Below are 26,077 nucleotides of genomic sequence, written 5' to 3'. Positions count from 1 at the left end.
GTTTGTTTCTTCAACAGAAAACTCATAAACTCGTTCCTATACAAGATGTATTATGATATGTTTTTGAGATGCAGACAAAGGTACAACCCCCTTGCCTTTAATACTCGCCATGCCCTCTATGAAAATTTCGTTACCTTGCATGAGGCAATTTTTTTTTTTAACGAACGTGACTTCCCCAAAATGACTGGAAGTTGACAGGGTCTGCCCATGTTTTCTCAGACTGTACTTTAATGAGCTCTCTACAAATCGCCAAATTTGTTCCAGTCAGCGTCCGCTATAGCTAGTCCCCCTTCTTTGAGTACGTGCACGCGATCGAAAACCCGAACGGAATACAAGTTGGTAAGGGCCATGTGCCTTCAGCAAGGGCCACGCAACACGGAAATCAGAAAATTCGTTTAGAAAGTCACTGCTTTGTCTTCCGGGATCTGTCCCATCGCCAAAGCTACGGGAAATGTTTGCCAGGTCCCGGACGGGGTACGCCACGCCACACGCGCCAGCCACTGGCCCAGCCGACCCGCCTGGTGACGGACTGATAAGAGCGTAAGGAAGACGGTTCTAATGATCGGCTTCCGCATCGTGTGTTCATAGGTCACGTGAGACTCTATGTGTGACGTCAAGTGCTCTCTCACGATGCGCTCTGTTTCCGCCAGGAGGAAATGAAGATCTCCCCCAACTACCCATAGTAAACTTGTCCAGTCCTCCAATCTCTTTCTTTACTATATATTTCGAGTATCTGACACTACTTGCTGCGTTTTGGCTAGGCCCCCTACGTTGTAACCTCGTTGTTCTGAAGTTGGGTTGTCCTATAACAATAAAATACCCTTAGCGTAAATATTATGTAAACAGAATATTCGATATTTTGGTAGGTCTTGCTCTTGTGGGCTTTCTTTATGAGTCATCTTTGTGGTCTATGAGCGAAACATGAGTAGGCATGTCACGTGCAATGTTCACTTGTTTTTAGGCTTTGGTTCTATACGTTCCTTTTATTGGAGCATTATTTTACTATTAATGACGTCACTGCAGAGAAAGCGGTAAGATGGCCACCATTGACTTCAATGGGCGGCCATCTTGGTAGGCTACACCAAGTACAGGAGCCAACAACGACATTCTAATTAACAAGTTCCATGTATTGTCCTGTTGTGTGCCATTACTATTTCCCATTCATGATTTTGTTGTTCTGTTTTCGTCCTATGAATCATTTTGTAAATTAATAACTTTTGTTGCGTCAATAAATAGAGTGATACCAAAGCTAAATTTGGGCTTGGCATTTAGGTACAGTTTCCGGACGACAGAATGACGTTTTTCGTAAGATGGATACTGGCCCAAAGGCACACCATTAATTAGTGTTTGAGGAGATTGGGGGGGGGGGGTAAAAACACCCACACGATCGAATTCGTTTACAGACCTTTGATCGTCACACTAGGAACAAACGTTGAAGCCTATGATGATGACGTCATATAGCAACAGCCTTAGCCGTAGTCGCGCCATTTCGGACATGGTATAATTACTTCGAGCTTCGATTTAACAAACACAGTTGCGAACTTGAACACGACCTGTGACATCAAGCAGTCTCAGAGAACTTCCTCCTGTGTATGTTTTTTGTGTCGAAAGTGGAGAATTGAAAATACATGCACATACATCGGCCAATAATTACCAAAGACCCTTTTCCACATTTTGCGTTAGCATTATTCCATTAAATGTAAAAAAACGCAAGCACCTGTGAAAGTTGAAGCTCAATCAGTCATCAGAGTTCAAGAAAATAAAAATGAAAATCCATCACTGGTTTCTAACATTTTTTGTCGGACTCTCAAAGTGATTTTGAAAGTAATTTGTTAAAAAAAAATTCAGGTATTAAGACTATTTATAGGGAAATTTTCCACCATGTTAAAGGAACACGTTGCCTTGGATCGGTCGAGTTGGTCTTTGAAAAGCGTTTGTAACCGTTTTTTATAAAATGCATATGGGTAGAAAGATGTTGTAAAAGTAGAATACAATGATCCACACAAACATGCCTCGAAATTGCGTGGTTTTCCTTTTACCTTGTCGACTAACACGTCGGCCATTTATGGGGGTCAAAATTTTGACTCCCATAAATGGCCGACCATGTTAGTTCGCACAGTAGAAGGAAAACCACGCAATTTCGAGGCAAACTTGTGTGGATCATTGTGTTCTACTTTTACAACATCTTTCCAACCATATGCATTTTATAAAAAACGGTTACAAACGCTTTTGTTTTGACCAACTCGTCCGATCCAAGGCAACGTGTTCCTTTAACCAACCAAGTTATCCCCGTTACGGTTACATGTGCTCATCTATTCATACATATTTGTTTTCAGTCTTACCCATCAAACACCCCCCGCAAAACAGCAAAAAAAAACACGAAAAACAAAACAAAAACTATAACGCCACATAGATACCTTTAAGTATGTATTATTTCACGGAGATGAGATACCATTTTATTATATGATTTATGATATAATAACACGTGAATGAATTAAATAAATCAATAAAGTAGGCCTTACTCTCGTTATCAGTCATGAAGCTTTTTACAAAAAGTTACAAAGTAAAAGTTGGATGAACTTGAACAATGTTTTGTTCGGCTAAAACAAAGCACCCGTTATTTTGGGTGGTAACCTTTAGTGGTTAATTACATTTTGTTGTTGTTCTCAGAATGTCATTTGATGATTTGATCCTCACAAAGTGTGAATGTGTTGATGATGCAAGTGAACTGATTTCACCCATAAGTAGAGGGGTCCTTAGGACTGTGAAGTCGGACTCGGCTATTTATTTCCCAAAATTTATTGTCCGGGTCACAATTTCATTCAACCGTTGGTTAATTACATGTTGTTTTTCTCGGAACGTCATTTAATGATTTGATCTTCACAAAGTGTGAATGTGTTGATGATGAAAGTGAAGTGTTTTTGTTTTTACACCCAAGTAGAGAGGTCGTAAGGATTCAGACTTGGCTATTTATTTCCCCAAATTTAATGTCCGGGCCACAATTTCATTCAACCTCCTGTACTTTTTTAGCGCTAATGTCATAAACAGGAAGACGTTGATATGAACGTATGCGCCAACAGGTCTTGGCGTGATTTCCACCTTATATTAGCGAAGTGTCAACTGCCGGTAGTGAGCACATCGCTCCTCGGCAATCTAGACAGGCTCAGTAGACTTTTCGTGGTATTCTATCAAGGAAAGTGTGGCGCGTCAGGTTTTTAAAATGCGCTTCCTTAGTGACATCAACTCATGTTATATTTTTATGGTCTTTAATTTTTTTCTTTTTTCTTTGGCGGTGTTTTTCACTCAGCGTTTGCAAAATAAAATTAATTTAGTTTAGCCAATGTCAGCCAAAAGCTGCGAAGGGGTGTCAAACAAACTTCAGCAGCACCGAGAGTGGAAGTTTGGGGGAGGGGTGTATTTTGTCAATTAAGTATGGCCCATGATAACTGCATTCAATAAAAGTGCATACATTATGTTGTGACTACACCAGCGTATCCAGCAGGTGCGAGATGACAGGCAGGTCTTTGGGAGGGGCCTTTGGGGATGGGGGCTTTTTAAAAATATCCCCTGACAATTGAAGATTATTTCATCATGAGGTTTTATACGTATATGCTAGTTTTCCCAAATGAGAGAATCATTTGTGTCAAGAAGACAGTTTATTTTACTTTCGTGAATTTTTTGCTTTCCTATTGTTTAGCTGAATCAAGTTCTCAAGTAAGGCTGAAGAAAACAATACAAGTCAGAGGAAGCTTTCTGTTCCGTGTTTTCTTGAACAATGGTCTTCTGGGGTTTGCTTGTCAGAAGAATTTATTGTGTTGTCTATGGTAATATTTGTTGTGAAGTAATGTTTGTGAAAAATAGGCTTGATCTGACGGAGGAAGTGTCATAATTTGATACTTGTGAAGAGTTAAGACAGATGAGCAAATAAATCCTTCAAGGACACCGTTTAATCATCCGGTACGAGACTAATTTGTTTTGGGTGAGATTAATTAACACATGATTCGTCTTATTCTTATTAATGCCAGCAATTACTTGGTTGTAAGAGACATTTTGTTCCGTCTGTTTCCTTCATGAGGACGGAAGGCACACCTAAAGATGGATTGGTTGGGGGGGGGGGAGGGGCGAGTACCGGTTACCCTTTTCCAAAGGGTGCCTATAAAAACAAAATTAGAAGAGGATAATGTAACTGTCTACGAGTTTAAATTTCCGTGTAAAGCTTGTTTTATAGTATGACAAGTTTGTTGTTATTATGTAGTGTTTTGTGAACAGTTGACCTCCCATCACTGCGTTCTCTCTGTATGCTTGCCCTTAACTTTACAATTTGCATCAACTTTTTTCTCCAAAGTAAATTCTCATGACTATTGTTAAGGAGTATAGGCCTGGCCATGCTCATAACGTTATCACAATACTCAAAGTTAACGAGTCTGTCTCTTGAAGGAGATGCCGCACAACTGTGAAGTTGTTTTTGTTCGTTCTCTTAATAGTTTCATACTTGTTCTCTTCCATAGGATTGTTACTAAGCAGCCAGCTACCATGGCAACAGTAGGAACTGAAGAGAGGAGTGTCCAACCCACAGGAGGTTGCACGAGCCCAGCCCCGCCCATCAGCGAAGGAGTCAACATCAAAATGGAGGTCCTGCCCATTAGAGAAACAGAGATAGAGAAGGAAAGCATGTCCACATGTCTTCAAGAAAGGTTATCGGAACAACTAGAGAAGGATGATCTTGAAGATGAAGATGAAGATGATTATTTAAATCATGAATATGCAAATGGGGGCGAAGATGAGCGCTACTCACCTCTTAGTTCTCATATGGAATTTGGGATCATTGTGAGTTCAGAAGATTTTTCATTAAGGGATTTATTTTGTATATAATTTTTTTTTAAACAAGATTTATTGAGAGTGCACCAGTCCAGCACAGAATGATCATTTGGGGCCCTCACAAAATATAAAATTACATCAAAGATAACATTCAAAAAGCTATTCTTGTAATTGAAAGGATAATTAAAGAAAATAAATACACATTTTAAAGTTACTGACTTTGTTTTCTTTGAGTTGGATGAAGTGCAAAAGAGGCAAGGGGAAACAAGAGGGGATCGAGGAAAAACTCTCAAACATGTAAAATGGCTCATACAAAAGTGACTTCTGTTTAGACTATTTTTTTGTCCTGTTTTGACCTCAAAAAAGGTTGCAGCCTTCGTCTGGACTTCAACTTTACGAACTGGACATAATGTGATGTAAACCTTCCTGCCTCTAAAGTTAATTTGGATCAATATTGGCTTACTTTCAATTTCTTTGACATGTTACCATGGTAACTGGAATCTCTGTATCTTTGTTTATCCCTCTTAGTCTGGTGACTTGATACACAGTGAGGATTACAAACCCTATCGTGACATTGAAGGGAACCAGATACTAGACGTTGATTGTGGCGCTAATAGGGCATTGCTCTATGTCAACAAACTGTGCCAAGGAAGCAAAGGGCAGAGTATATTCTTTGATGTAAGTTGAAGAAGGCTTTAGTTCTTAATTTGGTTTTATATCCTCCAGGAATTGTGGGGTTTAAATCATAAAGAAACAGGAACTCAGTCCGAAAAACTGATGTATCTCTTAAAAATAAATAGCGGAAGCTTGATGTAGTATGACTTAATTATAGGAAACGCTCGTTATGTGAGTGACAATTTACTAGCTCGGGCATCGTCCCTTTTCAAATTGTGTGAGTCTCGAACCACTGGCTTGGGCTCGAACCAGGCCTTTGCAAATTTTATGAGTACCATTACACCTCTGGCTCAGGTCTCGGACTACCCTTTCCAAATTATGTGAGAACCAAACTTGTGGCTAGACCCTCGACCACCGTTGCAATTTATTGAGTGGCAATAAACGTCTGAAATACATATTTCTTGCAATGTTCTATTGTAGAGTCGTCTATTACATTGTCGACTGATGAAAAGGTAGTTTAATTTGTTCAAATCCATCTTTGGTTTTTTTAACACTTACAGAACAGATGGCACACCCCTAATGAGTTTCAGTACATCAGTGGAAGAGAAACAGCCAAGGATTGGAAGAGGAGTATTCGCCATCGAGGCAAGAGTCTTAAGATCCTCATGTCTAGGGGACTCCTACAGGTACATCTTACCATTCTCAGCTCATGCACAGATAGGAGATAAGATGCTCCAGTTTATCATTCAAAGAACTTAAACCCCCCCCCACACAAAAATAAAAAAATTAAAAAAAATGAAAGTGTTTTACAGATTGTGACAGCTCTTTTCACTTTATATTTTTGGGGTTGAACAAAGAAAAATTGACTGGAGGAGGACTTAAACCTACTACTGTCAGATTAACACGCCAGTGCTCTACAATCAGGACTCAGTTCAAACCAACAACTATTTACATAATATACCCAGGCGGTTTCCTTTGTGGTTAATTTGCTTTATTTTATTGAGAGGGAGAAAGGAATAAGATGAGTCTAAGGAGCCGGGACTCTTCTTGTGGAAGAGGATTTCTAACTTTTGAAATCCTAGTTCTTGTAGTGCTTCTATCGTTCATTTTGTTCTTCTTGTTGCAGACACGGCCAAGATTATCCGACAAGAGGAATGGTTCCAACGGCTGCCTACAGAACTTCAATAACAATTCAGCAGAAAAGATTAAGACTCCTCGAAAATTAGGGTAAGTATTTCAAAATGTTGTGCCTCACCCTCTCCCCTCCCCTCCCCAAAGAAAAAAGTATCAAGTGTCTCCATTGGGGTAGATCTTGCCTCCATCGGGGTAGATCTTTCCTTCATCTTGCCTCCTTCTTGCCTTCATCACCAACCATGCTGCTATTGTAAAACTCAACATTGATGCCTAATTTCATCCAAAGTGTAGTTTGGTTTCAAGAGTTCTAGGTTGCCCTCCAACACACCCAATGCCTTACAGCCCACCTCAACGCATTTAGGCCGAACCCAACGCCTGTTAAGCCCACCCCAATGTCTTCAAGCAAATGATAGTTTTACTAATGGTGTGTGTGTGGTTTTTCTCTTGTTTCTTTCATAGAATGGACACCGAGCCAAGCCAACTGAATCAAATCATCAACCATTTACACCAAACAAATGGTTCCCACCTCTTGGCAACCAGGGAAGGACCAAGGAAGAGAAATCTACCCTCGGAGTACAAGAATGGAAAACGCTCTCGCAGTGTAACACCAACAGAGGGCGACATTTATGATGAACAGCAGCGGTGTATCTTCCAGGCTGCTAACTCTCCAGAACCTCAAAACATTGGTACATTTTAGATTGTAACAAAAACCCTCATTTTCAAACTATTTCACAAGAACTTTGGATTTGCCAATTAAAAATTCGTTGCGTTTTTGTTGTGATTTAGTTTTAATTGTTGGCTAGTCCAGTTGTTTGCTGGAATATTTCTTGTCATCTTTTAATGCTCTTTGATTGTTTTGTCCTTTTGTTTGGTGCTGTTTTGATTTGTACAGTGCCTTGAGATCCAGTCATGGATGTGAGGCCCTTTATTACAAAATTTATTATTATTATTTTTTTCATAATTTATGATAAACACATGTTAACCTTCACTCATAACAAAAAAGAAAACTTGAAAAAATGAATTGAGTTTTGTTTTTGATCTGCAGAGAATGCACGGAAATCTCTAAACCTAGGAACCAACAGCCCAGAGTCGCCTTCCAACAGCACCAGTGGTCAAAGTTCACCCGTATCTTTCGTCCTTAATGATCCTCAGTCTTTCACATCTTATGAGAAACGCGACGAAGCAGCGTTAGGACATAAATCTAGGAAGCAGAATTCACCTCAACATTTTGATATGCAAGGCAACGGCGATAAAGACAGAGAAGTGAGTTTCTTTCCAAGATTGATTGTTCTAGACTTTCAAATCTTGTTACCAAATATCTCTTCTCTTACACTTGTTGAGTTTTAATAATAACATTGGTAAGGATAAAGTAACTCAGGTCCGCCAGGGTGTTGTTCTCTTAGGCCTCCTCACCATTTATTCCTCTTAAGATGTTTTTATGAAATGGTTGATAACTGTTTTCTTTTCATACTTTTCTTCTTCAGGTTAACAGAAGTCCTCATATTATTCTACTTTCATCTCAAGTAAACAACCCACCATTCCAAAAAGGAGCATCAAGCCTAAGACCAAGGTAACTTCTTGAATCTGCCGTCCACGTCTCACTCAAAACTTTTTGGGTTAGGGGAGACGATTCAACCCTATAATTTCCTAGTTGTTTTACTTTGATGTTTCTTGACCTTTATAACTTTTAATGTAAACTGCATTTATTTTTTCTGATTTGTTTTTCTTTCTTTTCAGATTTCATTGATCAATCTTTCAAAATTTATAATTTTTACTTCTGTGTAAAAGGACTTTGATGGTGTTTTTGTATAAAGTTCCTCAATACTATGCATTGTACTTTAATTTGGTCATTCATTGTCATAATATTAAATGAAAAACCTTTAGCTTTGATCAATTCCTAATAAGTACAGTGTTTAATGGCTAGTTAAATGTTGTGCTGTCCAAAAACTCCTTCTGAAAAGTAACAATTGTTTTAGTTTCCCCGACTGGAAATGTCTTAAAACTGTTCATTCCTGCTACTCGTTTCTCATCAGCCTGGCATTCCAATCAATTTGACTATTTCATCAATCCATCTTAAGTCTTCTTTTTCATCTTAAACATTTCTTAAAACTTTCCTCTTACAGATTTCATTCCCATCAGCCTGGCACTCGTATTAACGGCAATACCCTGATGTATGGACCCCAGCAGTTGCCCGGTCAGGGCGGGGACGTTAGCACTCGTCGGACTCAATCGTTACTCACGCCAACATCTAAGACGCCCTCTGCTGTTAAGATGATTGAGCTGACGAGACCTGATGCTGTACACAACACACCAGGTAATGTTTCAAACTGTCTTATAAGTTATAATTGCTTCCAAAGCGTACTGCTACATCTTATACTTGTTATCTTCAAGTACGCGCTAATCCTCCAATCAGATTGGCAGAATGGAGTGGTGATAAAAACCTATATTGCACGGCTAATATCACTACCATGCGTCTTGTGTATTCTATGTCACGCGCCAAGTTTGCTTGAAGATAAATACGTTATCACACGCGCGCTCGTGGAAATACGGAAAATATAGCGCGTCTGCGTTCCATATCCAACTCGGCCTTCGGCCTCGTTGGATATGGGACGCAGAAGCGCTATATTTTTCCGTATTCCACTCGCGCTTGTGTGATAACTTATATTGTTATCAGTTGTATATCTTTTGCCTTGTACCAGCTTAACATGAACCTTGTAATATTTGTTTGTGTGACTGTTTAGCTGTGATCCTGCTTACACAGCTACCATATCCCCATATGTCTTTGCCCTGCTTGTCTCCAGCCCCAAATGAAACCACCCTGTAATGCCACAACACATTAATGATGTATTTATACTTGCTTTGTCTCTTTTAATAGATTTGTACTATTGCTGGGGGTACAATACAATTGTCTAATTGTTTGTGTATTTAGCGCTTCTGTGATAGCTGTTTGTATGTTGATTGACTCATTGTTGTATTTGTTTGTTGTTGAATTGTAATGCATTTTGGTTATTTACTCTGTATTTTTCATGATTTGGTTGTCCGAAAAAAAAATCAAGTTCCTTGTGTTTTATGAGTAGATAAAAGTCAACTCCATAATGATATTATTGTATGAAGTGAAATAATGATAGGTTGAGATATACTTCTATCTGAAATGTTGCTAAGATAAATATTTAGAACTTTGTATTGATGAATTATGGAAATATTTAACAGTTCCAGTGACTGACATTTTGATGTTAATTTCTTTATGTTAGGCCTAGTTATTGGAACAGAGTTGGCTATATTTTTAAATAAGCGTTTTGACAGAAAAAAACCTAACCCCTTTACTACATTTTTGTAATGCAGCCTTTCCCAACGGTAGAAATAACAGTGCTCCAAACTCCAGTCAGACTGCAGGGGAGATCAGCCCCTCCATTAGAACCCCTACAAATGATACAGTGTTCCTACCTAGTGACATGAGTACATGGACAGTGGATGATGTGGCACAGTTCATTCAATCACTCAAGGGGTGTGAGGAGTATGTTCAGGTTGGTGTCGATGATATTGTTAATAAGTCTTAGAGTGTGTGTTACATTCTCCCCGAAAATTGTAAGTAAAGTAGTCAATTAATTTTGAAGTATGAAGAAGAAATATCTATCAATATCTAACAATGTTAGGGGGTACCAAAGTGTACCTACAGGTACACAACGTTTAGGCCCTTGAATAATACCATGACTAAATGTTTCGCCTGTTGTATCTTTGTTTGAATCTTAGATGTTCCGAGATCAAGCGATTGATGGTGAGATACTCCCTGTACTGACTGAAGATCATCTTCTACATAACATGTGCCTAAAGCTCGGCCCGGCTCTTAAGATTCGATTAAGGGTAGCAAGACGTCTTGGGTTTACACTGGACGGTCAATACTGCCAGCTCAAACCACCTTATGAGGAAACACATTGATGACTCCCAAGGCCTGTACTACACCTGCCGCTGATTTCACCAACCTCTTCCTAGGATTAATCTTAGGACTTAGGAGTTAAGGTCTGAATCCATAGACATAAGGACGAGATACTCATCCTAAGTTCGTGAAATCAGCTGTGGGCAACTTGGAGGCAACTAACTGTAGTGTATGCTACAGGACCACTTGTCTCTTAAAAGAAACCCCAAGAAAAAAAGGTGAACATTGAAATGTGAATGGCATTTCTTGAATGAGATTGGCTGGAACTGGTCGGCTGTAAATTGCTCGAGTGACAGGACCTTTAGGGTTAATTTTAAAGGTGCTATGTTTAAGCAATCGTGCTTAGCGAAAGCAGATTAAAAGCCGAAATGCAATGTAAAGTATATTGCTTGTGGCTAGTACCATCGTTGAATTTTGATTAGAAGTTAACTTGTTAACCAATATTATTGTCAATGTGAAGATGTATGATATGTGATCCTGCTTAGCACAAAGCAATCCCGCTAAGCAGTAACAGGTACATGTTACCAGCCAAAATACAGTGTCATTCTTATTGATTTAAACTGATTATCTGCTCATTTTGTTTTGCCTCGGCAGTAAGTTCTAAATCTGTTGCCTCCATCTGTTGCCTTCAATGCATGACAATGACATTCAAACCGTGGCTTAGCTGCCAATTCGGACACAGCGTAACCAAACCAAGGCTAGAAGGAAAAGATACTCTGCCACCTTGCATGATACAAGAATTTGAACTGTAGTTGTCAGGGTTGTGTTTAGGGTACCTGACCATAGCATTTAAGGTATACTAACTCCTGATAATTCCACATTGACAATATTTGTATATTTTTTTAAGAACTTAATTTATATAATTTAATAAAAGGAAGAAGAAAAAAAATTAACTTTCAAATTCATCCAAAATGTAACTGTTTTTGTTGTTGCCACAAAAAAAAAACATAAAAAATGTGTTTTCAAGTTTCCAGAGAATCATAAGGGAATGTTGCTTTGAAATGTCATTTTGGACACAAGTTGTTTTGGATAAACATTGTAAATTTTAAGATGAATGTATGATATTGTATAAAGCTTGTATTAATAACTAAATATTTAAGACCGACTGTTTATACCTATGTAAATTGATGTAAAATGGAGCGTGCACAGCATGGTGCTATTGGTGTAAAAAAGGACATAGAATGGTGCTACAAATTATTTGGTGCTAACCGTTGACAGTTTGGGTTCGAGGATGGGGGGGGGGGGGGGGCGAGACCAGGGACACGCCCATTTATGCCTTGAAATGAGGCACCTCGTTTGGGGCTACATTTAGATCTATTTTTATTGTTCAAGATTATTTTTTTGTAATGAAATTCCAAGGATTTGTGTTAAGTTTTGATGTTGATGTTTTTTTATTATCATGAACAGGTTGTTTTTGATATTTAAGTGCAATTGGCAAGTTTGTTAAAGATTTTCAGGTATTACTCAATGTTTTATTTATCATACAAACACTTTGTTATTAGGCGGGTTAAGATTTAAATTTATACACAAAAGAGTCAAAGCAGTAGATGTTCACTAAGTAATATTTATGAAGGACAAAAGTTGGATTTATTTTACTCATCACGATCTACTTATTATTCCGTCAATGAAACAAGGTGATAATTATTTAGGATAAATCTTCTTTCTCACATTATTTCATGCAACAAAACTGATTCTCAATCCATTGGTCTTGCGCGTACATCTGAGAGATTTCATTCAATAGAGATTTAACCTTATCCTATCAACAATGACTTATGCAAAAACTATTATGCAATAATATCGTAACTTTACACTGGACCTTGATTTGAGCAGTGGGTCAATGGAGTCGGAGGGGTTCAAATTAACCCTCTTGAATATATCATTCAGTCCATGCCGAGTGTTTTTATGAAGTGTTTGTTTAAACACCTTGACTTACTCTTGTATAAGTCATTACAAATCATTTACTTTCTCTCAATGTATTTAAGATTAATATGCAAGATCTTTTATAAACTGAAGGTTTGTTCCTGTTTATTCCTACAGACCAATTGTGCCTTACGGTATGGAATAAATGAAATATTACTTGCAGATTGCTTTTAGTAACTTTTTGATACACGTTTAGAAAGGGTTTTACACTGGGGATGTCTACTACTGTATATTACAAACTACTCTAAAGGTTCAACTTGAATAAAGAAATTAAAAACAAAGAAAACAAATCTTATGACGTTTAAGAGAGATTACTTGTTATATCGAATTACATTCTAGAGTAGTGATATCGGGCAAAAGGTGAATAATTACACCCCTTTAATTCTCTAATTGGTTTTGAAAACAACGCAACCTCCTGTCAGCTATTTTCAATGCCTTGATTTGCCTCCCTTGCCCATTTTGTTCTTGTTCCCTTTCATCATTGGCTTGACTCTTTTCATCCCATCAAATTTCCGTTTCTGTTGCCCAGTGTTCGTCGTCTTCTTTTCTAACTTCTTCTTTTTCCTCTTAGGTTCTGTCGTCTCGTCTTCGTCATCGGACCAGAAATTAAAATCCTGAACGATGTCCTCTTTGTCTTCTCCCTCCTCCATGACCTTGATTTTACCTTTAACCTTTGACATTGGATTGACCTTGGCTGGCTTGACCTCCTCCTCCTCTTCACCCTCCAGGTCATCTCCATCATCTTGGTCATCATCATCTTCGTCATCATCATCTAGGCTATCACTGTCTTCCTCGTCATCGTTGCCCTTTCTCTGCCTCCTTCTTTTTTTTTTGCTCGCCGTGTACCGTTCTTTCTTCCTTTCGGCTCGGACAAGAATGTCATCCTCGGAGTCACTGTCTTCATCAAAGAGTTCACCAAACTCTCTCTTGTCTTCTTCCTTTCTCTCAAGATGCTTCTTTTTCAGTGTTGGAAGGTCGTCTTGCATCTAATTGAAAGAAAGAAAACGGTCTTGATTAGCCTGGAGCAGTATCTTCTACCAAGTGTAGCACATTTGATATTTTGGTACTCAAAGCCTCTTTATTTTCAAAAAGAAACTATAATGTAAGTGATAATTGTGTTACGTTTCCACCAATAACTTTTCTTGATCAATATTTTATGATGATGTTGTTTCTATCAAACCGATTGTTTTCATCCAGTACAGTTTGGCAAATCGAACATTGCTGAATAAGGTTACCAGTTAAAATACCATCTCACATGTACAATAATTGACTGGTATCTTGCTTGTACTTGCTTAGCATCATTCTCTGCTTAAACAGCTCTATAAGATTGGACCGTGGTATTACACCAATGCCCTGGACTCGGCCTTGGCATCTCTCTTTTTCAATGTAAGTGTCCTTTGCACAATGAAACTTGGTTAAGTATAAACTAAATCAAAAATGAAGAATCTGTCGCCAGGCATTTCCAATTCCCAGCAACTAAAAACTACTATTCTGGGGAGTCTTACCCTTTCCTTGCCAGCCTCCTCATGTCTTAACTCTCTCTCTCTCAGCTTCTTGTAAGTTTCGTAATGTTTGCTCAGAGTTGTGCCTTGTGTCTTCAACTTGTTCTCCCAAGCTTTCTGTAAAGAAAAGAATGTACGCCTTGCCATCATCATCAATACCTTATCTTGGCCCAGAGAGTCTACATCATGTCTAGTAATTTACCTTATCTTGATTCAAAGACATTAAAGAAGTCCTGACTTACCACTGCTGCATCATTGGTGATACCGAAGGTCACAGAGTCTCTCTGCTTGGTCACCTCTTTGCACGTCTCTTGTACTTTCTCAAGGAGACCTTTCATCACCTTGCAGTAATTGGCAACCTTGCACTTCTTCAGAAAAGACTTCAACTGAGGAAAATACAATAGATTGAATCGTCAACCCTACAAGAAAACTGATTCACAGGGGCCTAAGGCTTTGCGTCCCATTCAAAGGATGAAGTAATACTGGTCAAGTGTCCTGCTTTAGTGTCCTGACCAGGACATAATCCCACACTCTGCTGGTCAGAAATACCAGAGCTTAAGTCCAGTGCTCTTATCAGCTAAGCATCAACAAGCCTATACTGTACATCATAACCAGAAAGCCACCATCTTTGTCATAAACCCTGACTGGATATCTATAAAAAATACTGATTCACCTCACACCAAAATGGAACAGTTCTTTTTTTCCAGTCTCAGTTTTGTCAAATTCATTTGGAGAAAAAACAGACCTTCTACACTTGGATTAACGTCAAAAAAAGATGAAGATCTTCTTTGTGTACCTGCAATATCGCTGGAAATGCCAGTTCAGGGAATCCAATAGAATAGCTGTGGATGTTAAGCTGCTCCAACATTACATCATAGAGCTGATCAATCAACCCATCCTATGAAGGGAAACAATAAATAACAAGATTTGAAATTACCAAGTCGAGGACCAACGTCATCGAAACACCAGCTCATCAAGATTAGTTACCATGGAATTGTATTTCTATGAGTTTTGTTTACTTTGTAATGAGCCGTTGCATAGCAACACCACATTCGTTTTCTTAGAACAGTGCAGCCATCATAGGAATGAGGTTTTATTGCACTGTGAAGCAATTACTCTGAAGTATTTTGCTCAATGACAGAAGTTTCACGACCTGGATTCGAACCCACACTCCAGTGAATTTGCCATCAGAACATGAGTTCAATGCCCTGGCCTACTCAACAACGTACTTCTACACTGTCAGAGCGACAATGTGAGACTTTTAAAAACTGTATGGACAATTCTATCAACACTTATTTGAGGAACTATGGATCAAAAGGAAACTAATAGTTACAGAACAAAAAAGAGAGACATCAATGATTGATGTTGAAGAGGTTCTTACCTTGAACCCACGTTCGTTGAGCTGCGACTTGGACACCTTCAGCATCACAGCAAAGTTCATAGGTCGGAAGGACACGCTTGTGTGCTTCTTGTTGAAGTCAGTCGTCTCCAAAATCTGAAAATATTTATTACATCGATTGGTAAAACTTCTAGCCATCTGATTAGTGTTTTCTTTGCTGAATGTCTCAGTGTCATTCTAAGATTGTGTTTTTATTAGAAATATTTACTTTTGCAACTAAAATAATTGCTCATAAAAGTTTGCAGCAGAGAGATTCATGACAACTTTTACGAAAGCCATGACATTTTTAAAAGCAAAGTGAGCATGATAAAGAAATCTACTCGGTTGCAAGGTCCCCTGTATTCTGAAGAAAAGTCTCCTGAACCCCCCCAAAATCTACTCGGCGGTAGTAGAATATAAAGCAAGACAAGTTCTCAACAAGAACATAATCTACCCAGCAAGTAGATACACACATGGTGTAAACGCAATCCGAATAAACACTCATCAAAGATTGTTTTTTAAATCTCACCTCCAGAAGGAACGGCAAGAGTGGAATAAACGTTCCTGTAGCTTCTGAGAGGAGATTGAGCGAGCGGATGACTTGGAAGCGTAAAGGGTAGTAGCGTGAAGCTGGAATCAACCTATAGTCACAGAGAGAAACAAATCATCGCAATAAATGAAAAATCTAAGAGAAATCGCTGCAAAATACATCAAATTTGAATTTTTATGAATTTTCCTCCTATTGGTCAGGTTTCCTGCAGTCAATAGCAACAATGAAAATTCAGATTCTCATCGAAACGTCGAGTCGTTAACCACCAGGTTTTGTTCATAACCAACACTACTCAAAAGAGCTATTCACATGGTGTTACCCCAAACCTCTCTTAGCCACCGGGTTTTGTTCATAACCATCACTACTCAAAAAGAGATATTCACATGGTGTTGCCGCAAACCTCTCTTAGCCACCGGGTTTTGTTCATAACCAACACTACTCAAAAGAGCTATTCACATGGTGTTGCCGCAAACCTCTCTTAGTTATACTTCCACCATGTAAAGTTTCAAACCCTACTAACCACTGTTTTCACAACGTCTAGAACACAAATTTGTCTTGTAGTTTTGAATCACAATAATCTGTTTTGTGCAATACATAATCACAAACCAATTGTATGAGAGAGATTGGCTGGTGCCAGCTCGGCGTTTATATCCTGTTGTGGGAGCGTTACTGAGTTCCCTTGTTGGGAAGATCATCTAGTCAGACTGGCAGCATATTGCGCCACAGCACCTTGTAAATCATTACACGGTGCTTTAAAGGAAAAGGGCTTATACTTCAAGTTGTAGCTCTACATACCTTGCAGGAAAAAATACTGTGTGCTTTGATATGCCCCTTAGGGGTGTGATAAATCGCCTCATATGAACCTAGTATTATTGTTATTATTAAGCAAAGAAACAAACCGTACTTGATAACTCCGATGGCTGTCTGAACCAGAGGATAGATGAGTGGCCGAAGGGTCTCGTCGGCGTGAAGCGTTCCCAAAACACGGCACCATAGATTCAAACAATGGATGTACTGCCAGTTGTAAACAGACTGGTAGGTATCCTGAGAACAAACATTAACAACTAAATTGATTGACTGGTTAGTAGACTTAAAGTCGAGGCCTCAAACCTTCGAATGGGTCCTAAAATTGAGGTTGAGTATTGACCACAACAGGTCTATTAATGAACTGGTCAGTACACTTTAAATAGAGATCTTAAGTCCCCTCAAAACTCATTTTTCCATTGCTAATAGTGTACATTAAGATGCGTATTAAAGTCACATGAACACGCTACCTTCTTTTTCACTGTGATTGCGTTGCGTAGATGTATTGCAAGCTGTCTGATGTACACAAACCCATGCTGGTATGCCAACTGCGTGTTAAATGCAAACATCTCAGTCAAAGAACGCTGCATAAAGTTAATCAGAGGCAGTGTAGATGGTGACGTGAACTTGGAGTTGCGTACATATGCCAAGTACATTTGCTAAAACAAAAGAAGAAAAGAGAGGAACAAATTGTTGAGGTAAAACCATGTCTTTCGAATGGGAATGTGATATACAATTATTTAAAAGAAGGCAACAAAGATAAATTTGTTTGTTCTTTTCATTTTGCTATTTGACAATTTAAAAGGCTTTGTAGCCACCTACAAACATGCCTAATCAAGGTAAATTTCCCGTCTAGAAAACAATTATGAAACTATCACCTTCATTTTGGGTGAAACCAAACAATATTCTTTATCTCCATGCACACATACAAAATACATGATTCTCAACAAATGCTTCTTTGTCATGTTTCAACTTTCAATAATGTAAAGGTAGAAGCTATTACTCATAAATGTCCAAGTGATACGCAAAACGTCACCTCAAACTGCAATCATGATTTGCAGTCGCCCCAAACCCTTAAAACTGATATCAAGGCCTTGTCTGATACATAGGCCTTGGACTCAGTTGCCATGGTCTTTGCCTTGGTGCCCCTTCAAAAGTTCCCTATAAGCTTGAACATTTTCCAAAGGAATTGCCCTTTGCAAAGTAAAAATGGTCTTGCCCTCTCGAAGATGAAATTCAAGGCCCATTTTTCTACTTTTATAATTGTATGTCAATGCTGTTTCCTTGGTTTGATAAACAAGTTAATTCATTCTCACTGCAAAAGTATGTGTAGTGACTCGCAACGGCCATATGCTAAAGGAACCATCCCACCTTAAGTGGAGAGGGAAGCCTAAAACATTGGCAACAACCACAAGCCTAAACACCATACTGTGAACATTGACATGTCTCAATATGAACCACACTGAGAGTATCATTGTTGCAGGATCAGTGAACTAACTTGTTACCAAGACGCAAGTGTAACAGTCTTTGTTCGGTGTAATAAAGTTATAATGCTGAGTGTAACCAAGTCTTCAATTCAACACAGCCTTTTAGTCACTATGCAGGAATTTTCTAGGCCTCCAAAATAAACCAAAATAGTCCCCTGAGTTGTAACAAAATACCAGATTTCCTCAAATATAGAATCTCTTCAAAGTTACTTTTGTTGTCACGCTCAAGGACACACCCAAATATGTTTTTCTGGAAAAATAGGGCTGAAAAATATGCCTTTTGCTGCAACTGTGCGTATGCCATACCACACATACTAACGTTCATACAACCTCCGACCCTGTACAGCTAGCTGCTCATGCTCAAGTGCATAGATAATCAATTGAGCATGCGCAGTGAGACAGGGCTGTAGGTGGTATGTTTGTGTCACAAACATACCACCTACAGCCCTGTCTCACTGCGCATGCTCAATTGAATATTTAAACAGGTTCAATGTCAATAGTTCAAGTAGTAAAGAATGTCAATGTGTATCATTGGATAACTTCCTTGATAATACAACAGCATGTTTTACATGCAGTGCCAGCCATGTACCCCACCAGCCACCAACTGACAAAGGACCTGACCTGTAATTGTAAGCATTGGCGACTCCTGAAATTTACTATTATACTACTCGCACCTCAAATATTTGCGACTTTGACAGAAATTAGTTGCGAAATAAGCCAGGCTGCAGAGATTTCAGATTAAGCGTCGAGTTGTTCAAAGCTTGCTCAACCCTGAGTATAAATAGTCTTCCACGTTCTGTTTCTAAGCTATACATTTGTTTTGAAGTAACACCATGTGTATCCACTTTGCTGTGTAGGTTTTGTTCTTAGAGAACTGTCTTGCTATTTATTCTATTAATGCAGGGCAGATTTTGGAATTCAGACTATTAGTTTCCTAGATCCTATGTTTTTATAAAAAAAAAATAAAAAAATGATGACTCCTGACTGGCAACCAAACACACAGTCTTCACGAGGTGTCTTCTTTCCAAAAATTTTGAGAATGGAATTGCTGGACATATGTTGGATAAACTCATCTGGATGCAAATCGCTAAAGATGTGCTTAGCTCTTAGCTGACGACCCAATTCAGTTTGTAAGAGGGGAGAGAGGAGTAAATCCTCTTAAATACTTATTCTGCTTTTGGAATTGTTTGTGGTCTGTTTTGGTCTAACAGACGTTTGAATTGCTTCTGTATTTTATGTGTTTTTTACAAGTATTCTAACTGACAGTTGAATTGCTACTGACGGTTGAATTGCTTCTGTATTTTATGTTTTTTAACTATTTTGTTTTAATGTTGGTCCAGTTGCAATCTTGTGGCAACGTATGCTGCTCGGAATCTGAACGGCCAAAGATTAATATTAGTTAACCCTCTTACCTGGAGCAAAAAACAACGATTTGCAACCATGAGTGGAATTTTCATCCCAAACTTGATTACCACATTGTCAGTGCCATCAAATTGAAGGTGCAGGCCAAGCCGCAGCCATGATCCGGCGGTATAGAAAACTGAAACTTCCATCAATAGTTAGTCTAGTTCCCTATGATAACACTACAACATTTTAGAGTCGTAGTTGTCAAGTCCTTACAGCTTTGCAGTCATGGTGCTGTAATTTCCTTACCCCTCAAAACAAACAAAAAGATTCTCCAGAGCAGAAACAAAAATACCACCATTCTTGACATTATAAATCTCTTCAAAGTTACTTTTGTTTTCACGCTCAAGGACACTTCAAAAGATGTTTTTCAGGAAAATCATACCTAAAAAACAACCGTTTTTCTGCAACTGTGTATCGTGTCATACCTCAAAGTACAATTTAACATGACCCGAAATAGTTAACCCCAAAACAACATAAACCCCGCCCTCTGCAGCATTACCCTAGCAACTACCCAAATTGGGACACGTCACTGAAGTTGTTGACATATCTAAAGGTCACTAAAGAAATACAAAAGCGAAATTCTTTTCTTTGTGACTAGGAATCAGAATATGTCCCACTACCTGTCATTCCCCATTACAAAGAAGAAATCATTCAATGGAGTTCCATACAATGTAGTGGATGGTGTTTTTAATAGTGGAAACTACAGGTGTGTTCATATTCAGTAGGTGAATGGTCGCAGCTTTAAAGGGTGCAGGCCTGATACTTCACGGAGGTTACAAAGACGATTTTGAAAACTTCTAGCTTACAAGTCGCTTTGCTTGAGTCTGTGGTTGTAAAACACTGTCGTATATACGGTAAAAAGAAATCCATGCCAAGGGGTGATTTGTAATACAGCTTTCTCGATACGTCATTTTTAATAGTAAGTCATACATTTTTGTAGACTAGTAGGCCTAATAGTCTACCACGAAAGACTCTTGTTTTATTTGATTTGTAAGGATATTAGACAAACTGAGATCAAACTGCTTTTTGTGAACACTTCCTGTGAAAGGACATTAAATTGCTTTAATTCTGACTGATGAAGTGCAGCTAATAAAACAAAGAATGTTCTCATCACCAGAAAAAAAAACCAGTCTCTACCTCTCTTTTATTACAATGAAAGAAAATTAAGAAAAAGTCTGTATAAACTTCAACTGTATACTTTTCAAGACCATTTAATTTAAAGTCATTACATACAAAATAATATCAAAACAGTCCTGGGGCAGTAAATTACAGGAGGCCAACCAAGACAAAAGGCCTTTATAACAAACATTCCTTTCTGCCCTCCAATCTGGCTACCACCAGAAATAGCTTTGATGTTCCCTTATTTAAGCTACCCCAAACAAATCATTAACGAAAACTTAATTGGACAGAATATCGTCCAGGCACCTAGTTTTGTGTTTTTCACACTGAACCTTCCTTTCCCTACACCCCACCTCTATTGCAGCCTTCAATGCTTTGTTTATACCACACCCTCCTCCTTGGTCTACGCCAGGGCCCAAATTGTCCTCTTCCCGACCCTCAATTCAGATGGTGAAGTAAAAGCATCTTAATTCAGATGTCGCAGGATCAAATCCCACTCTAGTCAATGTTTCTTGGTTCAACCCCAAATAAAATTTTAATTGAGAGCAAAGGCTGGCGTACATGCCTTGGGCTCTTACAATTTTTTTAAACGATATTAAATGTCTATTTTGCTGATATTTCTAAGCGGGAAAATCTGGAAATCAAAATAAAGCAGGGAGGGTATTAGGCATGCCTTTTTAAGGTTTTAAATTATTAGTTTCTATGGCATTTCAACTTTTACCTAGGGAAATATAAATACATTTGTTTTAATTCAAGTCACCAGACACATGAGGCCTGAAGGCCACTTCAAGGTGTGGGCTACAAATCAACTATTTTTCCAGGGGCCAGTGCCACCAACTCCTGGGACTGAAACAGGGTTACCCCCTTCACAGTCTTTACAGATGTAGTCTTGGGCATCAACCATCATAAGCCTGGCTGGTAGAGCGGAAAGCACTACATCCCGCTATTAAAGTGTAGCATAAGGACACAAGACTCAAGATACAAGTGTCACGGCCAGAAACAGAACCCACATCCCGATAATTTAACCACCAGAATTTGAATTCTTCTTACCTTAAGAATGTACTCCAGCCAGCTGTTTTTCTTCATACATCGATGAACGGAAAACAGAGATAGAAAAGACAAGACTCTCACTGCCTCTTCACCGGTACTCCACAGGGTTACCAGTTTCTAGAACCAAAATTGAAATCATATGACACTATTTTATTTGTGTGCTGTTTGCAATAACTGTATACTAGAAGCACCATTTAGTGATGAGATGAATGGGTTCATATAACCGCTACATTCTAAAATAGATGTTAACAACTAGACCACTAAGCATACAGACATTGTGATGGGACACAAGTTCAAATCATGTTACTCTACCATTCTTTCTTCTCATTTAACCACAGTACATACAATCCACTTCCCCCCCCCCCATAATCCGATGACCCTTACCCCTCCCATCCCAACCAATTCTTTCCAACCCTTTACCCCTCCCCTTCTCCAATCCCTGACCCCTCCAAAAACCCATGACCCCTGCAATCCCAGCCCCGCCCCTTTTTATAATCTCTAACAAGTAGACATACTAATAGATGAAAATTTTCATTGGGGATAAAGAATATTAATTTTTGGTTATACCAAAGTGGACATACCTTAACAAGGTCTTTGGTAAGCCGAGGGAAGCAACAGAAGTACGGGATCATACGATGAATATGACGCAGAACGACGCATACAATCGTTGTTTCAGATAACTGCTTCAGGAGCTGATGAAAAGAAGAGAGAAGTTATGGATGGTGTTAAGTCGTTTCTGTTTTTAAAAAAGCATTTTAGAATAAGTCTCTCATCTGAATACTCTTCTGGTTTTCTTATAAACAAATTCCTTCTTGTAATTCATACAATCGTTCCATAGATAAAAAACAAACAAATTGTTAGCAAAATGTTAATATATATCACAAATTGTTATTACAAGTGCAAATGTTCACACTGTCCCTCTTACCTTAACAATGTCCGTAATGTAGACCTTCACAGTAGCTTGTACCTGATGCCACTTCTTGGATGTTGTGGGAAGATTTCTCCTAAGATGGGAGAGGGCGTAATTATAAGAATGTCAAGAATTCAACTCATAAACTATACAAAATGAATAATAATTTGAGGGGTTGAGAATCCAACTTGCAGCTGAGAAGCGGAATTGCAAAGAATGCAGGACAACGTTGTTAAGCTGCAGGAATGTAATGGTGTCTTTTGCAGCCAGCCCCACTGATCTGACCCATGCAGCATTGGTTGCAACTCACCTTTAAAAATGACCTTTTGTGAAAGTCATGACCAAAACAAGTTTCAGGAAGTCAGCTTTGAACTTGTCTATACACTGAGTGCAGTTTTTCTTTCTAGAAGTCTTCTTTGCAATTTGAAATTAGTAATTTAAAGCTTAAAGCGTATGACTTAAGACATCTGTGATACAAGGCACTGCTAGGGATGATCTATTCATTGAATGACATCTATTCATACGTTACCATAGTACATTAGAAACATCTCAAGACTTAGCTTACTTTTTCACAGGTTTGTCCTCCATCTCCAAGACCTTCTGCAGAGTGGGATGAACATGCTTCAAGCATAGACTCACCATGGCATTGAATACTGAATACAAAGTCAAAACAAATAAATAAACACTTTTGTATTTCAAACCAAGCAAGCTAAACAATAATAATAATAATATAACAATTATTAACATAATAATACTATTACATTATTTTTTATTGATATAATGAGTAGGGTAGATGGCCTAAGCTGTCGATCCAAACCGGACCTTCTTTGGAGGGTCCTTTATTTTTAGGGCAAAAATATTCAAAATCTGTACTTTTTCCTCTTATCTTTGCATTGCTGGTAAAGACTCATAATTTGTTTGAATTTGATTTGGGTGGTCAAATATTTGTTATGTTATTGTTATATGTTAATTTGCATTAAACATTTCAATCTAGAACTTAAATCGTGTCTCACCTGCGCTGCCTTCTACTCTGTACTGACTGACTTCAGCATCTGATGATATCTGTTGAACAGCAGCACGGAATGCCTTCACAACCTCATGCAAACTGTTCAGTGAGAACACCTGTAAGATGAAAAAAACTCCCTTGGTTTATTGTGATTATGTGAGGGAAAAATATAAAAAATCTGCTTCTTTGCATCGCTGGTAAAGATTCGTAGTCGTTTGAATTTGATTTGGGTGGTCAGGTTGGTGTAGTGGTATCTTTCCTCACCTTCCACCTCTAGGACCTCGGTTTGAATCCCACCTGGCTGTACATAGATTGGGTTTTCAGTCCCCAACGGACACCGTGTTTTTTTCCCTGGAATAAAACGGAAACTTCCTTCCTTGTCTTCTTTCCGTTTGGTTCATAAACAAATTGAACAGTTCTTCAGAAACTGAGGACGACGAACAAACAATTTGTTGACTGACCTGAAGCTGTTTCCGCCATTTTTCCACCATGGCTAAAGAGACATCCTTGCCGGATTTTCTTGGAGCTTTGCTGTCGTCTCCTTCTATGGTGTAATCTTCATCGTCACTATCTACAAAATCCTGAAACAAAATAGAGTCACGCAAAATGAGGTAAGGACAAAGCTCAGAATAATACTTTAATTAAGTCTGCTCTGGAAACAGGAGAGGGATTTCAGTTTTTTTCTGTAGGCATCAGGGAATGAGTTCTTACTGGTATCAACTGGGGAGTGACTGTAAAACTTTTAAAAAGTTCCTTAAAAGAAAAACAAGTTTTGGTCTTTGGATGAGACTCCACAAATCTTTAAGTAATTTGAGACTTAATTTCTAATTTCTTTCAAGACTCAAGATCTCTGGGACTTGCATTGTAATTCAAAAACTCAGGATGAGTTTGTGGAACGATTTCTTACAGTAATCTGAAATTTGGCAAAGCAACTTGCACTTGTCATCAAAACATGAAACTCTGTGAACTGTTTGTTTTAAATTTGTTTCACTTTGCAAAGAGCCTGGGATAAGTCAACTATTAAACAATGAAACTCCATAAAACAAATGGCTGAAGATTGATAATGATTGATACTTGTTTAGGTACCCTGAAAGCTGAAATTGATTAGCACTTGTTATTTTTTAACAGCAGTCTGAACATTTTTGGTAGTGTTGAGCGTCATCACTGACTGGGATCTGAGTACTGACCTCGAGTTCCTCAGGAAGTTCATGTACAGGTCCTTCCTCATCGCTCGTGTAATCCGAGTCTTCAAACTGGAGAAGCTCTTGGTCATTCTCCTCCAAGAACTTGTAAAACTCTGGGTCAGTTTCCTTCAACTTCTCGAGACTCTGCTTGTGTTGACTCATTTTTCTGTAAGAGGAAATCATGAACATTTTTTATCCAAAACCCACTCAGTAAATTCAGCATCTTTAATTGTTTCTCTATAAAACTCTCAACCATCTCCACTGGGAGACATCTTCCTTACTGTTGCCACTGAGAGTTAAACTGACTGACTCTGGTTAACCACATTCTCCTCCTCCTAGTCTACTCATCTTCATTCAAGACAAACCAACCTACCCTGGGACTGTAAACCCTTCTTCTGCTGTTCCCTCTTCATCATCGCCACTTCCTTCCTCCTCATCTTCTTCTTCCTCTTCACCTTCAAGCTCTTCATCACCTTCTTCAAACTCTTCTTCTTTTTCAACGTCTTCGTCTTCTTCTTCATCTTCATCTTCACTTCCTTCCTCATCATCTCCAAAGCTTTCCTCAGCATCTTCCTCATCTTCTGCAATCTCAAGGTCCGAGACATCATCACTGTCGGAATCAGAAGCTGCCATCAGCTCCTCGGCTGTCATATCAGCAATCTTCTTCCTGGTTATGCTGGTGTCAAATATAGCAAAAAGGCAGTCAATCATAATTCCGGTACCCCCATAATAGAAAAGCTACAAAATAATCAGTTTTTTGTCCGCTGTTCTTAATTTTATTTTTTATTTTTAGTAAACTTTATTTTATTTTGTGTACAATTTTAACGCCAATCAATCTGCTGCAGTCGGTGATGTCTTGTTGAGTTGACTTGTACCATAATTAAGCTTGCACAGTCAGCTTGTTTGTAAACAATATTTTAAAATATATATTATTAATAAACAATCAAAAATCTTTACAACTGTCGGAAATACACGTCTTTTAGGTAGCTGTACCTGGTTAAGGACTTGACAACCCCAAACTTTTTTTTTTCTATTCATGATTATCAACACTATTAACGACATTTCGGGAATTACAATATGGTCAATGGTGCATGAGGGTAAATAGACACACTTAAACCTACCTTGATTTGTTTTTCGATGGCATTTTTACTCTTGTTTGACGATGTATTTATTTGAAGATTAAAAAAATGCACCGCACACGTGTTTCGATGGTCACCCGTTCAGATCTTCTTGACACATGAGGGCGCTATTTAATAACA

The 26,077-nt window shown here is 38.5% G+C and overlaps 2 protein-coding genes across 5 annotated transcripts in view; one reads left to right on the top strand and one right to left on the bottom strand.

The window, feature by feature from the left end:
* The window catches only part of LOC139950272 (uncharacterized), a 31,752-nt gene extending 20,334 nt beyond the window's left edge, over positions 1-11,418 (top strand). For all 4 annotated transcript variants that reach the window (XM_071948891.1, XM_071948892.1, XM_071948893.1 and 1 more), the window contains 10 exons: positions 4,509-4,827; positions 5,347-5,496; positions 5,994-6,119; positions 6,560-6,660; positions 7,027-7,253; positions 7,613-7,830; positions 8,052-8,137; positions 8,691-8,881; positions 9,910-10,091; positions 10,318-11,418. In XM_071948891.1, the coding sequence (XP_071804992.1) occupies positions 4,509-4,827; positions 5,347-5,496; positions 5,994-6,119; positions 6,560-6,660; positions 7,027-7,253; positions 7,613-7,830; positions 8,052-8,137; positions 8,691-8,881; positions 9,910-10,091; positions 10,318-10,503 (1,786 nt within the window). In that variant the 3' untranslated portion in view covers positions 10,504-11,418. The remainder of the gene's footprint in view (positions 1-4,508; positions 4,828-5,346; positions 5,497-5,993; positions 6,120-6,559; positions 6,661-7,026; positions 7,254-7,612; positions 7,831-8,051; positions 8,138-8,690; positions 8,882-9,909; positions 10,092-10,317) is intronic.
* Positions 11,419-12,108: 690 nt separating this feature from the next.
* Positions 12,109-26,054, bottom strand: LOC139950271 (nucleolar complex protein 2 homolog). The gene is made up of 17 exons (XM_071948890.1): positions 25,940-26,054; positions 25,192-25,494; positions 24,822-24,984; positions 24,096-24,215; positions 23,642-23,750; positions 23,194-23,281; positions 22,644-22,722; positions 22,300-22,410; positions 21,719-21,835; positions 17,126-17,314; positions 16,756-16,895; positions 15,831-15,942; positions 15,305-15,418; positions 14,720-14,821; positions 14,166-14,309; positions 13,927-14,040; positions 12,109-13,407 (listed from the first exon to the last, which is right to left on the bottom strand). Exons 1-17 carry the CDS (start codon positions 25,960-25,962, stop codon positions 12,850-12,852), a joined length of 2,586 nt encoding a protein of 861 aa, XP_071804991.1. The 5' UTR covers positions 25,963-26,054; the 3' UTR covers positions 12,109-12,849.
* Positions 26,055-26,077: the final 23 nt, after the last annotated feature.

The sequence above is a fragment of the Asterias amurensis genome, chromosome 18, assembly GCF_032118995.1.
Source record: "Asterias amurensis chromosome 18, ASM3211899v1".
Classification (NCBI taxonomy): domain Eukaryota; kingdom Metazoa; phylum Echinodermata; class Asteroidea; order Forcipulatida; family Asteriidae; genus Asterias; species Asterias amurensis.
Note: the sequence above shows the minus strand (reverse complement) of the source record. Positions and strands in the feature narration are given on the sequence as shown.

Bases quoted from the DNA above. Each gene is read 5' to 3' on its own strand.
- LOC139950271 (XM_071948890.1), bottom strand. From the start codon at position 25,962: ATGCCATCGAAAAACAAATCAAG. The intron at 25,495-25,939 runs GTAGGTTTAAGT...ATTTGACACCAG, and splicing joins CCATCGAAAAACAAATCAAG to CATAACCAGGAAGAAGATTG. The intron at 24,985-25,191 runs GTAGGTTGGTTT...TTCCTCTTACAG, and splicing joins GAAGGGTTTACAGTCCCAGG to AAAAATGAGTCAACACAAGC.